The sequence below is a fragment of the Pongo abelii genome, chromosome 8, assembly GCF_028885655.2.
Source record: "Pongo abelii isolate AG06213 chromosome 8, NHGRI_mPonAbe1-v2.0_pri, whole genome shotgun sequence".
In the NCBI taxonomy this organism is placed as follows: Eukaryota; Metazoa; Chordata; class Mammalia; order Primates; family Hominidae; genus Pongo; species Pongo abelii.
The window spans coordinates 13932984-13949828 of record NC_071993.2 but is presented as its reverse complement, the minus strand read 5'-3'; the positions used below and the strand labels follow the sequence as shown (position 1 = coordinate 13949828).

Here is a 16845-nt window from a genome sequence, read left to right as displayed (position 1 = left end):
ATATATAAAGCAGAATGTAGACAGGAAATTGGAAATTTCTCTAAGCTTCTCTCACTCCATAAGTTGTATTCGTTAATAAAGCATCTAAGTCACAGTGTAAGAACTTATGCCCAAGAATGTTTAATATTGTTAGCAATCAACAGTTTTGCAGCATTAATACTAAGCCTGCTTTCTTTTTTTTAATCTTTTAACTTTAGTTTTGAAATAGACTTAAAGAAGAATTGCAAACATATTAGAGAGTTCCTTTATACCCTCCACCCAACTTCAACAAATGTCAACATCTTGCAAACGACGTGACTTTCATCAAAACTAAGAAATGAACATTGGCATTATATTACTAACTAAACCACAGACTTGATTCAGATTTCCCCAATTTTTTACGAGTGCTCTCTTCTGTACCGGGATTCATTTGTATCTGGCCTCCTTTTATTTTTACTAACTCTGTCCTCAGAAAAAGAGATACAGGTGGTCATCTACATAAGTTATCTGAATCGTGGTGATACATGCAAACAAAGACATTTTGGCAGCCTTTAATACATCCTGAAACTAACCAAGAGCCAGGTATAAATCCAATGTTAAAATAATTATTGGCCTGGCGCGGTGGCTCACACCTGTAATCCCAGCACTTTGGGAGGCCGAGTTGGGTGGATCATGGGGTCAGAAGATCGAGACCATCCTGGCTACCACAGTGAAACCCCACCTCTACTAAAAATACAAAAAATCATCCAGGTATGGTGTTACACGCCTGTAATCCCAGCTACTTGGGAGGCTGTGGCAGGAGAATCATCTGAACCCAGCAGGCAGAGATTGCAGTGAGCCGAGGTCATGCCACTGCACTTCAGCCTGGGCGACAGAGTGAGACTCCATCTCAAAAAATAAAAAAAATTTGCATTTTGCTAGAGTTAGGGATCTCAAACTTAGCTACTCTTTGGAATTACCTGGGACACTTTATAAAATACCAATGCCTGGGACCTACCCCCAGAAATTCCAATTGAATCAGCCTGGTTGTGACCTGAGCTTCTCAGTTGATTCTAGTGTGCAGGCACATTTGAAAACCCCTGTTCTAGACAGCGAGAATGTCGCAGTATTTCCTGTGCTCGCTCCCTCCAGAGCACAGAAGAAAAGCCGATTCTACTTCAGCATTGAATGTTGGGGGCTAGCAACGACTCATCCCAGGGGCCTGTAAAGTTACAGACCATCTCCCTTCTAGCTTCCATTCCTAATAGTAGAAGAACCAGCTTGGAAGTTCAGGTTTAATGTTTCCAGGTGTACAAATAGGGTAACTGAGATTTTCATTTATCAACCACTGGCATCCATCCCTTAGAGAAACTCATTTTTACATTTTTTTTGAAATATTTCTGTTGCTGTTTAAAGACCCAAATTTCAATTTTTTTTTAAAATTGTGGGCTGAGTGCAAAGGCTCATGCCTGTAATTTTAGCAATTTGGGAATCCAAGGTGGGAGGATTCTTTGAAGCCAGGAGGAGTTGAAGACTAGCAATAGCAAGTTCAAGACTAGCAATAGCAAGACCCCATCTCTACCACACACACACACAAATAAATTGTGGCTCACGCCTGTAATCCCAACACTTTGGGAGCCCGAAGTGGGCAGATCACTTGAGGTCAGGAGTTCGAGGTCAGCCTGGCAACATGGCAAAACCCCGTCTCTACTAAAAATACAGAAATTAAGTGAGTGTGGTGGTGCGTGCCTGTAATTCCAGCTACTCAGGAGGCTGACGCACGAGCATTGCTTGAACCCAGGAGGTAGAGGTTGCAGTGAGCCAAGATCACACCACGCACTCCAGCCTGGGTGACAGAGTGAGAATCTGTCTCAAAAAAAAAAAAATTAAAAATTAGCCAGGCATGGTGGTGCACACTTATAGTCCCAGCTACTCAGGAGGCTGAGGCAGGAGCATCACTTGAGCCCAGGAGTTCAAGACTGCAGTGAGCTATTATTGCACCACTACACTCCAGCCCTGGTGACGGAGTGAGACCTCGTCTCAACAACAAAACTAATTAAAATCAAGAAGTAGCTTGTGGGCTAGGGGGTGGGGTGGGAATGGAAGATCCCGTTATCAGAAGCTATAGCCTATAACTAAACAACTTTTAAGCTCTTCAGCAGAAATAAACACACCCAAGTTGAAGTAATGATTGTTATAATCTATTTAAATTTTAATTTGAATCTCCTGTCATAAATTTTAAGAATTGCTTGTTGAATGCCATAAATAAGTATCTTTTGTTGCTGATTTTTGTTTAGGGTTTTTGTTTTGTTTTGTTTTGTTTTTTAAAAAAAGCGCCTTTAAAAAGTGTTTAGAAATTTAAGGAAGAAAGAGAAGAAACTTGGTTAGCCATTACTCCAAATTTAAAAGACAGGTATAGTTAGAATTTATTTTCACATACCAATTAATAATATGGGCTGGGCTTGAGACTCACACCTATAATCCCAACATGTTGGGAGGCTGAGGCAGGAGCGTTGCTTGAGCCCAAGTGTTCGAGGCTGCAGCAAGCTATGATTTCACCACTGCTGTCCTGCCTGGGCAGCAGAGCAAGAACCACATCTCCTAAAAAAAACAAAAAAGAAAAGAAGTAGCTTTTAACCTCATATTTCATCACGGCCCCCTTTGAAATTTGAAGTTATATTCCCTTTCCTTCATAAAAGTTTACATACAAAATAAATTTTTGCTTAAATTTTAGAGCACTCACAGACATCCTGCAGCCAGGATGTTAGTTTAAGAACCTAGACGGTAAACAATTAAGGATCTTTTCTTTCAGCAGACTGTATCCTAATTAATTGGATTGCCTGATTGGTGCTGTCTGGGGAGTCTAATTTACCCAAACTATTAAGGTTAAAATGGCCTGGCCTGGCCGGGCACGGTGGCTCACGCCTGTAATCCAAACACTTTGGGAGGCCGAGGCCAGCAGATCACAAGGTCAAGAAATCAAGACCATCCTGGCCAACATGGTGAAACCCCATCTCTACTAAAAATACAAAAAAAAAAAAAAAAATTAGCTGGGCGTGGTGGCAGGCGCCTGTAATCCCAGCTAGTTGGGAGGCTGAGGCAGGAGAATTGCTTGAACCCGGGAGGCAGGAGATTGCAGTGAGCCGAGATCATGCCACTGCACTCCAGCCTGGCGACAGAGCGAGACTCCGTCTCAACAAAAAAAAAAAAAGAAAAAGACCTGACTCATTGAAGATACATCTTTAGAACCAATGCCAGGAACGCTGGTGCACGGGAGCGAGCTTGGGTCTGTGCTGTCCTCACGTCCTTGTGTTCGTTTCAACCGTGACTGGCATCGGCTGGGGCCTCTGAAAAGGGTTCAGTTGTTCAGCATTCCTGGCCACAAGCTTATCTACAATTTAAAAATAAACAAAATAGAAAAGCAATTTTCCAGTTGCAGAAGAAACAACCACAAGACACAGCTCTGGGAAAGCAATTTATTTAGAAATAGGTTTGGGATTTCCACGTATTATCTGCTGGACAGTGAGAGAGGAGAAAGTCAGTGGCTGCAGCCTCCGTGCCTGGCTTGTAATAACTGCTTCTGGGAACGCGGCATTCGGTGTTCATTACCACCTCTCAGACGACTCATGCTGTGTTGTCGGAAACAACGGCAAACATACAACAGTACCTTATATTTAGTGACCAGAGAAGTGCTTGAGCATAGCTCTTTCTGTGTGCAGCTAAGATAAATAAAAAAAGAACGCCGCCCTCCAAGGAGAGCTTAGGGATGCGGCTTTCTCCCTCCTTTCCTTCCCAATGCAAATGACCGGAGGGAGCTAGGAACCTGGCGCAGGTGAGCAGAGTGAATTCTTAATATGGAGACTGTTTGCTTAGGATGGGAGCTGTGTCTACACAGCAGTCCCTGAACCTACAAGAATATGGATCTGTGGAGCATATTGGAAGCTGCTGTATTCATTCTCTTAACAAATATTTATTTAGCATCTGCTGTTAACCACTGGAGATCCAGAAAGCACTGGCCCTTGACTCCTTGTTGAGCTTCTGTTTGTAGATTAGGAAGTGATTCACAAAATGTGGTGTAGAAGCTGCTAGAAAAGAAAATTGGGGGCTGGGTACGGTGGCTTATGCCTGCCATCCCAGTGCTTTTGGAAGCTGAGGCGGGAAGATTGCTTGAGGCCCGAAGTTTGAGGCCAACCTGGGCATCACAGCAAAACCCCTACTTTACAAAAAAAAATTTGTTTAATTAGCCAGGAGTGGTGGTGTGCACCTGTAGTCCCAGCTTTTCAGGAAGCTGAGATGGGAAGATCACTTGAGCCCAGGGGTTCAAGGCTGCAGCAAGCTATGACTGCACCATTGCACTCCAGCCTGGACAACAGAAAGAGACTGTGTCTCTATAAAATAAAACATTTTTAAAAAGAAAATTTGGAATAGACTTAAGAAAACATAGTGGAGCCAACTATTTCTCCTGGGCTGGAGAGCCCATGATTTAGTAATCTGGTCTCCCCAGTGTACACCCTACTTTAACCTTCCTGTATTATTAAGGGTTTATAGTGAAATCAGTATCACTGGTCTGTCCTTTTTTTTTTTTTTTTTTGAGATGGAGTCTTGTTCTGTCACCCAGGCTGGAGTGCGGTGGCGCCTCCCTAGTTGCTGGGATTACAGGTGTCTGCCACCACACCCAGCTAACTTTTTGTATTTTTAGTAGAGATGGGGTTTCACCATGTTAGCCAGGCTGGTCTCGAACTCCTGGCTTCAGGTAATCCGCCCACCTCGACCTCCCAAAGTGCCTGGTCTGTCCTTGATGAACACACATACTATAAGACAAGGATACTAAATACATCAACATTCTTCCATTTGAAGAGCACCTCTCCTCACCTCCATCCAGCAACATCTATAAGCATTTCATACACTTGGCCAGGTGTGGTGACTAACACCTGTAATCTCAGCACTTTGGAAGGCTGAAGTAGGAGGATTGCTTGAAGCCAGGAGTTTGAGACCAGCCTGGACAACAAAGCGAGACCCTGTCTCTACCAAAAAAAAAAAAACAAACTTTTTTTTAATTACCCAGGCACAGTGGTATGTGCCAGTAGTTCCAGCTATTCCAGAGGCTGAGGCAGGAGGATCGCGTGAGCCCAGGAGTTCAAGACTGCAGTGAGCTATGATTGCACCACTGCACTCCAGCCTGGATAACAGAGTGAGACCTTTTCTCTAAATAGATAAACATATAAGAACTTCATCTCTCGCTTTGGCTTTCTGTAGAAACTCATTCCGTATGAAATTGCCTGTCTACAATAAAAACATCTAGAAGCCAGGCAGTATCATTCTCCCCCGGGTCTGGAAAGTGACGGATTCAGATATACTTATCACACACCTCCACCCTCCAGTAACTATAAACAAAGCTCTCCCTGAGGCCATCTCTATTGAAGGTGCCAACACTTGAACCAAAAATCTACTTGTTTTATATGTAGAAACTAAAAGCAGTCTCTTAAATGAATGCATCCAATTTCTATTGCCCGGAAGCAATTGCATATTGATTACAGACCTGACAGTTTGACCTACTACAACCATAAACCAAATGAGCGTTATCTTGCTCAGCTTTAAAGATAGTTATCAGTCACATAATAACAAAAATACTCTGAGTGGCTGTTGGGATGCTTTTTTTGTGTGTTATTATTGGCAAAGGCAATGAAGTGCGTTCTCAAATGAAAAATCAATGAGAATCATGAAAACCAAGCTATCAGGCATCTCTTAGTTAAACTGTATTAAGGAAATGCTTCTTTGCGACTTTGCATCCCATCCCATCCTAATGCAAAAGAAACATAAAAGGTTTGAGGGAGGCACTTGATGTCAGGACTGTGAAAGGTTAAATAGGAAAGCAAAGGCCTTTTGCAGTGTGGAATTCTTGACCCTGTAGAGTACAGGAAATGTGACTTCGAGATGAGCAGAAAACAACATTGTAACAAGTGCTGCAGCGAAAAGTGGTGGCCCCAGAATTATGGTTTCCAATTTGCTTTTTAATCCATCTTTCAGTTTTTGCCCAAATAGTGGGCAGTTTTCATAAGGGCGTTGGATAAGTCACATGTCCCTTCAGTCTGCCTTTATAAGCAGCCTTCATTGAGAGACTTTTACAAGTTTTTAAAGTGGAGGCAGCTGACCTCCTACCTCCGGAGGGTCCAAGGACTCCAGGTTTGGGAAAGTCTGCCTCTCCATTGGCCACTGGAGCCATGCAAGGCCACGCATCGTGATCCCCTCACAGGATTGGAGTGGATGAGTTCAAGCAGGGGAAGTGGAGGAAGGAAAGTCATTTGTCCTCAGAGGCTGACTATTCCATGTAGGATCATGTAGGGGTCATTCCAGCTTCCACGTTCTCTTTGCTTCCTGACCATTTTTTTTTTTTTTTGAGACGGGGCCCCACTCTGTTGTCATTTGAGACAGGGCCCCACTCTGTTGTCATTTGAGACAGGGCCCCACTCTGTTGTCATTTGAGACATGGCCCCACTCTGTTGTCAGGCTGAAGTGCAGTGGTGCAACCTCGGCTCACTGCAACCTCTGCCTCCCAGGTTCGAGCGATTCTCCTGCCTCAGCTTCCCAAGTAGCTGGGACTACAGGCATGTGCCACCACACGTGGCTAATTTTTGTATTTTTGGTAGAGACAGGGTTTCAGCATGTTGGCCAGGATGGTCTTGATCTCCTGACCTCGTGATCCGCCCGCCATGGCCTCCCAAAATGCTGGGATTACAGGCGTGAGCCACTGCACCTGGCCCATTTTCTTACTTTCCTTTCTGGTCTATTTAATTGCTTGATAAATGTTAAACCAATAGATGGCGGGGAACAAAGGAATTGCCAGTCAGATTCATTGCTTAAAAAGTCATTCTTTTAGACAGTTTAATGTGGGGAATAAAGTTTTCTAGAGGGGGAGTCCATCTGTCTGTTTGTCCTCTGTGGATGAAGAAGAATTGGCAGTGCATAAACCCAACAGACTGGAATCCAAATGACATCTGTCTGTGTCCCTTCACGTGACATGTCCCCACCTTGAAGTTCACCGCATGTGAATGGTGACCCCCAGGGACCTAAGTCTAATCTCTTGCAGTGTGTGTGGTCATTCATATGCCAGTGGAGTGGGATGAGGATATCTCAAGCCTGGACCATTGACTAATCTTGAATATTCCACAAATGGAATATTCTCTCTCTCTCTCTCAGGTCCTCATTATTCTTTGAGCTGGTGGCCAGAGAAAAATCACTGTATTTTTGTATCATTCCAGTCTGTGGGTGATTCAAAGCCTTGTCTTGTGAGAATAATGAAAAGGTTGTTCCCATCAGACTGTTTATCATAAAATATGGTAAGACAAAAGCTGAATATTTAAGTCTACATTGTTACTGGATGGCTTGCTCTTGCAGGCAGTCATTCAAATCAATGAGCAAATACTTCTTTTGAGCACCTAACAGTTGCTAGACACTGTGCTAGGTTTTGGGGGATAATTTCTATAAATGTTGAAAACTGATCGTTGAGAGACAGGTCATGCTTTTTGTTTGTTTGTTTGTTTGTTTTGTTTTTTGAGACAGAGTTTTCACTCTGTCGCCCAGGCTGTAGTGCAGTGGTGCCGTCTCAGCTCACTGCAACCTCCGCCTCCTGGTTTCAAGCAATTCTTCTGCCTCAGCCTCCTGAGTAGCTGGGATTACAGGCGTGTGCCACCATGCCTGGCTAATTTTTGTATTTTTTTTAGTAGGGATGGGGTTTCACCATATTGGTCAGGCTGGTCTCGAACTCCTGAACTCATGATCCACCCGCCTTGGCCTCCCAAAGTGGTGGGATTTCAGGCGTGAGCTACCGCACCCAGCCCAGGTCATATTTTTTAAAAATAACTAATTGTACAAGATTATGCCAAATGTCTTGAAGATGACACGAACCAGAAGCCCTGGAGAAGTTTGAAAGAAACCCCAGGCTTAGGCAATCAAGACTTCACTAAAAGTAAGACTTGAACTCAGCCTTGCACAATGGCTAAACATTCAGAAATGCAAATCAAAACCACAATGAGATACCATCTCACGCCAGTTAGAATGGCAATCATTAAAAAGTCAGGAAAGAACAGGTGCTGGAGAGGCTGTGGAGAAATAGGAACGCTTTTACACTGCTGGTGGGACTGTAAACTAGTTCAACCATTGTGGAAGTCAGTGTGGCGATTCCTCAGGGATCTAGAACTAGAAATACCATTTGACCCAGCCATCCCATTACTGGGTATATACCCAAAGGACTATAAATCATGCTGCTATAAAGACACCTGCACACGTATGTTTATTGCGGCACTTTTCACAATAGCAAAGACTTGGAACCAAGCCAAATGTCCAACAATGATAGACTGGATTAAGAAAATGTGGCACATATATACCATGGAATACTATGCAGCCATAAAAAATGATGAGTTCATGTCCTTTGTAAGGACATGGATGAAATTGGAAATCATCATTCTCAGTAAACTATCGCAAAGACAAAAAACCAAACACTGCATGTTCTCACTCATAGATGGGAATTGAATAGTGAGAACACATGGACACAGGAAGGGGACCATCACACTGTGGGGACTGTTGTGGGGTGGGGGGAGGGGAGAGGGATAGCTTTAGGAGATATACCTAATGCTAAATGACGAGTTAATGGGTGCAGCACACCAGCATGGCACATGTATATGTATGTAACTAACCTGCACATTGTGCACATGTACCCTAAAACTTAAAGTATAATAAAAAAAAAATAGCTGGGTGTGGCGGCATGTGCCTGTAGTCCCAGCTACTTGGGAGCCTGAGGCAGGAGAATTGCTTGAACCTGGAGGGCAGAGGTTGCAGTGAGCCTAGATTGCACCACTGCACTCCAGCCTGGGCAACAGAGCAAGACTCCGTCTAAAAAATAAAAAAATTTAAAAAAAAAAAGTCATCTGGGAAAAAAGAATGCATAGAGAGCAAGTTCTGTAGACTGGGAAGTGCAGAAATGGGTGAGCCCCCAGGGTAGGTGCTGTAAGGGTCGGAGGAGGATCCCCCCCCCGTCCCACCTGGTGTGTGGTGTGGGAAGACTTTCTGGAGCAGAGACGTGAGAGCTGAGTCCTGCAGGATGGGCCAGACCTCACTGGGGAAGAAGGAAGGGAAGGGCTTACTGGGACGAAGGAACAGCATGAGCTAAGGAACAGAGGTTTGAAACATCATGGTACCTGTGGGGCATTATCAGGCATGGGCAGAGATGACACTGGCACCCAGGCCTTCTGTTTCCTGATCTTGTGTTCTAGTCCAAACAGAATTTATCCCAGCTTTCTGGAAGAAGTTGCTCCTGTTATTTTACTTACAATACTCTCTTCCATTTATTTATTTATTTATTTATGAGACGGAGTCTCACTCTGTCGCCCAGGCTGGAGTGCAGTGGTGCGATCTCGGCTCACTGCCAGCTCCACCTCCTGGGTTCACACCATTCTCCTGCCTCAGCCTCCCAAGTAGCTGGGACTACAGGCGCCCGCCACCATGCCTGGCTAATATTTGTATTTTTTAGTAGAGATGGGGTTTCACCCTGTTACTCAGGATGGTCTCGATCTCCTGACCTCGTGATCCGCCCACCTCGGCCTCCCAAAGTGCTGGGATTACAGTGCAAGCCACCACGCCCGGCCTATCTATTTATTTTTTCTTGAGACAGAGTCTCTCTCTGTCGCCCAGGCTGGAGTGCAATGGCGCGATCTCGGCTCACTGCAACCTCCACCTCCCTGGTTCAAGCGATTCTCCTGCCTCAGGCTCCCAAGTAGCTGGTATTACAGGCACCTACCACCATGTCCAGCTAATTTTTTGTATTTTTAGTAGAGATGGGGTTTCACCATGTTGGCCAGGCTGATCTCGAACTCCAGACCTCAAGTGATCTGTTTGTCTTCACCTCCCGAAGTGCTGGGATTACAGGCGTGAGCCACTGCGCCCAACCCTTTCATTTATTTATTTATTTATTTATTTATTTATTTACTTTTCCTATATTCAGAGCAAGGTAATAAAAAAAATAAGTTAATGGAATTTTTTTTTCCAACTGGAGATTGTTAGAAGGAAGAAAAACAGGCCAAAGTTCTTCAGGTGGTCACTATTCTAAGGTAGATCCAAAAGTCTTCCCTATAGCCACAGGTGTGGGCTCTGTGGAGAGGGATTTTTTTTTTTTTCTTGTGCAAAAGGTGCAGTTTGAGTGAAGCCTCAAAAAGGGGTTGGAAGCCACTTGTGTGTTTTCTCTCTTTCCTTTGTTGGAGGTTTAAGCATGTGCTGAGAGGAGCAAGCATTTTTAGACAATGATGCAGACAGATTTTGTTTCTCATTATCCACAGTCTTTCGCACACGTGTCAAACAGCATCAGCTACGGGGGAAATGCAGTGGGGTCAGTTGGGTCTGTTCCATGTGAGTTTACTCCATAAAGTGATTATAGGACTGTTTTCTCCAGGATGATGGGCTGACATTGGATACCGAGAGGAGGGAAAGGAAAGAGTGGATTCTTCAGCTTGGTTATTCCATGGCTTTGCCCCACTCTTCCAAGACCAGCCTCCGAGACGTGGCCCCAGGGCTCTCCCTAGCCTCATGGCTTTCCACTCACAGGACACTAAGATGCTGGGGTCCTCCCTCACCCCAGGGCGTTTGCACAGGCTGATCTTTCTGCCTGGAAAGTGGCTCCCCTCTGAGGATCTCTTGCCTCGGCCTTCCAAAGTGGTGGGATTAAAGGCAAGAGCCACTGCCCCTGGCAGTAAGTTTAACGTTTTCAGATACTGTGTGTGGTTTGCTTTTCACTCCAGCAAGATGTCGTGAGGATTGCTAACATGTTCTCAAGTGTGCTTTCAGTCCTTCAGGAAAAAAGGCAGCTGGGAGTGTGGTGAAAGGCGGTTCAGGACAAGAAGGAGAGTTCTGATTACATTTTTATTTCAGTGTTTCCCTGGGAAACAGCAGGTCTCAATCTCTTCACTTTCCAGTTCCTATTCTCCCCCTCACACCACACAGTATCCACTGCTGACTTGGTATCCCCTACCTCATCCCAGTGGGTTCTTCAATACTGAAAAGCTAGTAATAAGGTGAAGGTGGCCAGGCACGTGGCTCACACCTGTAATCCCAGCACTTTGGGAGTCTGAGGCAGGCGGATCACCTGAGGTCAGGAGTTTGAGACCAGCCTAACCAACATGGTGAAACCCCGTCTCTACCAAAAATACAAAAATTAGCCGGGCATGGTGTCTCATGCTTGTAGTCCCAGCTACTCAGGAGGCTGAGGCAGGGAATCGCTTGACCCCAGGAGGCGGAGATTGCAGTGAGCCAAGATCATGCCACTGCACTCCAACCTGGGTTACAGAGCAAGACTTTTGTCTCAAAAAATAAAAATTTAAAAAAAAAATTAAAAAATAAGGTGAAGGTTCAAGTTTATCTACGATCCAGCACATTCCACTCCATATATACCTTCAACCCCAGAAAACCTTATGCAAAATGCAAACTCCTAACCAATTTGTCTCTATTTTCCTCAGGGGACACTTAAACTGGCTTCAACTAGATCGAAGAGTATTGGAACATGACTTCCCTAAAAAGTCGGGACCCGTGGTTTTATACTTTTGTGTCAGGTATGTACACCTGGTGTCTATACTTTTGCTTCTTTGTGTTCTTTATCAGAGAAGTCTGGGAGGGCAGAGTGATTCCAAGGAAAGAGAGCTCAAGTTTGTCTTGGTTCATCGCCAGGGATAAAGGTTGTAGTAGAGCTGCATGCCTCATAGATGGAAAGGCGGGGTGCGAGGGTGCAGGGTGTGCCTGTGAGTGTCCAAGGACGTGTGTGTTATGCATTTGCACTAGGATGCTTGTGTGGAATGATGAGAAAAACTTTTTTCTGAACTTCTGGAGAGCATCACGTATCTCAAACAATGAATCTCTTATAGCACAGGCCGTGGGATTCTTTTTTGGGGGCAATTTGAAACTACGTAACAAAAGCCTTTGTATTCTTTGCTTTTAGAAGGGATGCGACTTGAATCTCGTGAAACCTGGGTAGTTTATCCCAAATAGGAGTGGTTGAAACCCAGCAGCAAACCGCAGACCCATCTGCATTTCCTGCCCAGGGAGGATACAGCTTAATAACATATCAGAAACAATAGACATTTTTCTATTCAGAAATCTAGTCTAAGAAATTTTGTTTTGTGCTTGCAAAGGGAACGATCTGTGGGCTATGGTGATTTAAATAGTTAATATTTGCAGCAGTCTTATGAAGACAACAGGACTTACCACTCCTGTTTGCAAAAGGTTGTGAGAAGCCAGAGGCTGGGCAGGTCAGGGGTTCAGGGGTAAAGTCTGAGTTGGTGGCAAAGTCAAAATCTGAGCCCCCAATCCAGCAGGTCCTAAACACCCAGTCTATGGAGGCACCAGGTTCTTTCTGTCCAGAACCTTGATTGCAACACAATTACAGAAGCATTAAGTCCTGATGCCTCAGTCTTTACATGGACACTAACACTTACACCCATGCCATACACTGTTCTTTTAAAATATACTAACAGAAATTCAGGAGCAAGATACAAATGATATGCAATTCTGTCGTTCCTAAAGAGCATGATCAGGAATGCAGTTCCAGACATAGCCATCCTTAAGCCACACAAGGCATTAGAAGGGCTTCAAACAGGAGTTAAAGGGTCCACTTAACAGGCCCGAGTGTATGACTTTTCCTCAGCTGGCAGAGTAAATTTCGACTTGTGCTTAATGCGTTTTTGATTTGTTTAACAGCTGTGAACATATCCAAGCTCATCTTAGCTATTTCCGTTACTGATGGGAATGATTTCAATGCCATATTCTCTTTAATGGTGTATACAGTTTCTCAGATTTATGGCAAAGCAACCATATAAAGCAAACAGTAACAATTCCTCTGGGAGGGGCAGGTGGTATCAGGCAGGACTCCAGTTGCGTGGAAGCAGGTCATTAACCTGTCATCGCAGGTGGGTGAGTACATTTACCATATATCAGGCTCTCCCCACCTCCCTGGTGATGTTCACCAACATTAGCCAAGAGGAGAAAATCCTGGGCTTGGCTGCCTAGTAGGTGTTTTTTCCAAGTGTCTGAATTATTTGTGGAGGTCCTTGCAGGAGAGCTTGGGGCACCTTGACACTGATGGTGGAAGTGTCAGTCTCTAAGGTATACAGATCTTTCCAAATCACTGCAAGCCTGTCTTCTGTGCGTAAAAGCAGGTAACCTAGCATTGCAGAGGTGAAATAGGTGCTAGCAATAGAGAGAACTGGGGAATGGGATGACTGAAGACCCAGATATAACATCCATTTCTGATCCGTAGCCGTAATAGACACTTCCACCATCACCATTGATGGTCGGCCAAAGCAGGAACCTCAAAGAACACTCATTAGAGAGAAAAATTTCCAAATCCGCATTTAGGGACAGCCATTCTCCACTATGTCTTTATACACGCCATCTAGCAGAATGTGCTCCTCCTTCTCCAGCTCCTGTGGAAGCAGATCTTTCTGGAAGTGTCACATTCCACTTGCTTCCTGCAGAATCCCACCTGAGTACTTCAAACTCAGCAGGTCCAAAGCCAAATTTATTATCTTCTCTCTCCTCCCTTAACCTTCCATGGTCCCATCAAGTCTGTGGCATCGTCATCCACTCGGTCACATAGGCTACACATCTTGAAGTCTTCTGTCCTCTTCCTGGAATTTTTTAATTTTTTTTTTTTTGAGACGGATTCTCGCTCTGGCACCCAGGCTCATGGCAAGATCTCAGCTCACTGCAACCTCCACCTCCCAAGTTCAAGAGATTTTCCTGCCTCAGCCTCCTGAGCAGCTGGGATTATAAGCACCCACCACCACACCCAGCTAATTTTTGTATTTTTAGTAGAGATGGTGTTTCACCATGTTGGTCAGGCTGGTCTGGAATTCCTGACCTCAGGTGATCCATCCACCTCGGCCTCCCAACCTACAATTTTTACGTGCATTAATTCTCTGCTGCTGCTTCCAAAGTCTCCCTCTGCAATGCCCTCTCCTCCTTATTACCTGAACTCAGGCCCTCACCAGTCAGTCGACCTATTGCAGCAGCCTCCAAGGGTGGGGTGGGGCATGTCACCAGGGTCCCAACCACAGAAGATCCCAGCACCCTCACTACCCTGAGTTCCCACTTCTTAGCTGGCTGAGAAGTGCAGTAACAAAACACCAATCATTTGTTTTCTCCAAGAGAGGAGGCAGATTCTCTATATAGGTGAATTCCGTCTCTTTACCTTGCTTTTCATCCTGGGAAGAATCCTCTATTTATAACCTGACATCTGCCTAGGGATGCTCACAGGCAGTTTTCTCCAAAGGAGTGGTAAGAGAATCATCTTCATCAAAAGCCCAGAACTTGGAATAGGCTTGAGTCCATAAAAGAGCTTCTGTCCAGCTGGGTACCCTTCCAGTGTGTTTCTAAACAGAAGCACGGTTGGGCTCTGAGCAGCCTCCCCACTCCAGCCATGACACCTGCGTATCTTGATGCAGTCTGACTCCCAGGTTCCCCAAATCCTTTCTCGTTTGGTGTAAATGTCTATGTATTACATCTACATACCACATGTCTAGGTAGCCTTCGTGGCAAAGCAGAATCAAGCCACCTGATAAAAGAGGGCCGCGGGACGCTGGGCATGGTGGTTCATGCCTGTACTTTGGGAGGGCAAGGTGGGTGGATCACCTGAAGTTAGGAGGTTGAGACCAGCCCGGCCAACATGGTGAAACCCCATCTCTACTAAAAATACAAAAATTAGCTAGGAATGATGGTGCATGCCTGTAATCCCAGCTACTTGGGAGGCTGAGGCAGGAGAATCACTTGAACCCGGGAGGCGGAGATCGCAGTGAGCAGAGATTGTGCCACTGCACTCCAGCCTGGGCAACAGAGCAAGACCCCATCTCACAAAAAAAAAAAAAAAAAAGAAACAGAGGGTCATGGAAAAGATAACTAACTACCTGAAGGTACATTTTAGAAAGTCAGAGAATGGAGGTACTAACATTGCATGGCTGAGTACCCCAGGTTGGGCTATTATTTGGGATTTATATATTCTTCTGATATAATACATATGCAAAACACCAGGCAGAATCATCACCTCCATTCAAAAGATTAGGAAAATATAAGACCCAAATATATTAAATAACGTGAATTGGAACTCAGAACCCCTCTCCATCCGCTAAGCCAGACACCATATCCTCTATAAGCATTTCCTCTGCAGAGGCCCTGAGGCAAGTATCAGGCTGCAGGAGGTTTTGGGGACGGTGGAAGGGAGGACTCAGATCCTGACTTCATTGACCCGTCATTCAGCCAAGAGGGGCCTGGTCCATCCAGTTTTTCATCCAACAAATCACCAGGAATGATCCCAGGTGGCTTCAGGGTCTTAATAATTACCCAAAAAGGATAAAGGTCGGAGAGACGGGAACTATCCATTATTCAGCACCTGTCCGTTGCTAAGGCTGATTGTTAATCTTCGCAGCAACCCTGGAAGCAGGTCTGATTATTCCGAATTAAAAAGAAGGAGATGGGGTCCCAGGATGGTCCATAAATTCTTCCCCAGCATGGCTAATAAATTACGAAGGCGAGATGAGATCTCATCTGTTCGGTCAGATCTGACTCCAATCCTTGTGTCTGTCCTCCCCTACTGCACACCGTCTGTCTCCACAGGGGAAAAGTGACATCCTCCTCCAATGTGGCACTTCCAAGAGATCTTGTGTATCCCTTCATTGTGGCAGCCTGCCAAGACCTGTGGCCAGAGGTCTCCACTGTTCCCTGTATAGGCAGGGCCAGGAGCAGCCAAGTCAAAGGCGGCAACCCCAGCCCTCTTTGTGACCCACACTTGGCCGTGTTTGCAGAACCAGCACCTGCCTGAAAAGATGGTGTTCAGGACAGGTGCACACCACCACAAGTGACAGAGCCACCGCCAGGCCTGCCAGCCTGGTTCCAGCACTACCCAACCCAGAGCTCCCCTGGCAGAGCACCCCTGCACAGGGACGATCGCAGTCACAGGTCTTGGCAGGCTGCCACTCTGAAGGGATACACTGGATATCTTGGAAATGCCACTCTGGAGGAGGAAGAGCCATCTCAAATGGTAAAGCAAGAATTTTCAGGACCTGAGACATTTGCTGTTGCTCTCACTTGAGAAGGTCTTGACATTTTCTGCATTTTCTGACACTGTGGACACCCGCGGGAAGGTGTTCTTTGAACTGTGCTTTTCTGTCTCCTAGAAAGAAAACTTCAGGGTCCACTTGCACCTGGTCATCACCCTGAGCTGTTTCACTCCCAAGACTTACAAGCCCAAATCCACCATCATCCCAGCTGTAGCATGCAGCAGCCTGCTCACTGCTCCTCCTGTGCTGTTTCTGCATCATCAGCCATGCCTTCATTTATGGGCTCACAGATGTCCCTTGAGGTGTCCCTTGGCATAAGCACTGCTCTAGGAACCAAGGACAGAACAGTGAACAAAACTGATAAACCCTGTCCTCAGGCAGTTTCACGTCCATTTCCTCCAGCTTCTGAGATCCTATCAGCCCTGCCTGTCCTATTCTTTTGCCAATTCAGTGCAAATCCATTGTGCACCCTTCCAACTACTTCCTGTCCTTGGACCACACCTCCCTTTGCTGCTCACACTTTCTCTCTCTCTCCCTTTCTCTCTCTCACACACACACCCACCCCCAGGGTTGGACTGGTCCTGCCACACACACACACACACCTTTTATTTCTACCCCCGAGCTTCTGAGTGTGTTCAGGAAAATGTTCATGCAGCTTCAGGTTGGTTCATGGTTATCGTGATGAATCCCACACAGATCATCAGTATCTCTAGCCAGTTCTGCCAGGGGTGCCTGCTCAGGGTCTCTGTTCCCCACTGTGGTTTCACCTCTTGGTTCAGGCCCCAGATACTCAAGGCTT

The 16845-nt window shown here is 45.5% G+C and overlaps 1 protein-coding gene across 18 annotated transcripts in view; it reads left to right on the top strand.

The window, feature by feature from the left end:
- The window catches only part of FRMD4A (FERM domain containing 4A), a 696296-nt gene that overhangs the window by 523612 nt on the left and 155839 nt on the right, over positions 1-16845 (top strand). For all 18 annotated transcript variants that reach the window (XM_024254325.3, XM_063727246.1, XM_063727245.1 and 15 more), the window contains one exon: positions 11460-11552. In XM_024254325.3, coding sequence (XP_024110093.2) covers positions 11460-11552 — 93 coding nt within the window. The remainder of the gene's footprint in view (positions 1-11459; positions 11553-16845) is intronic.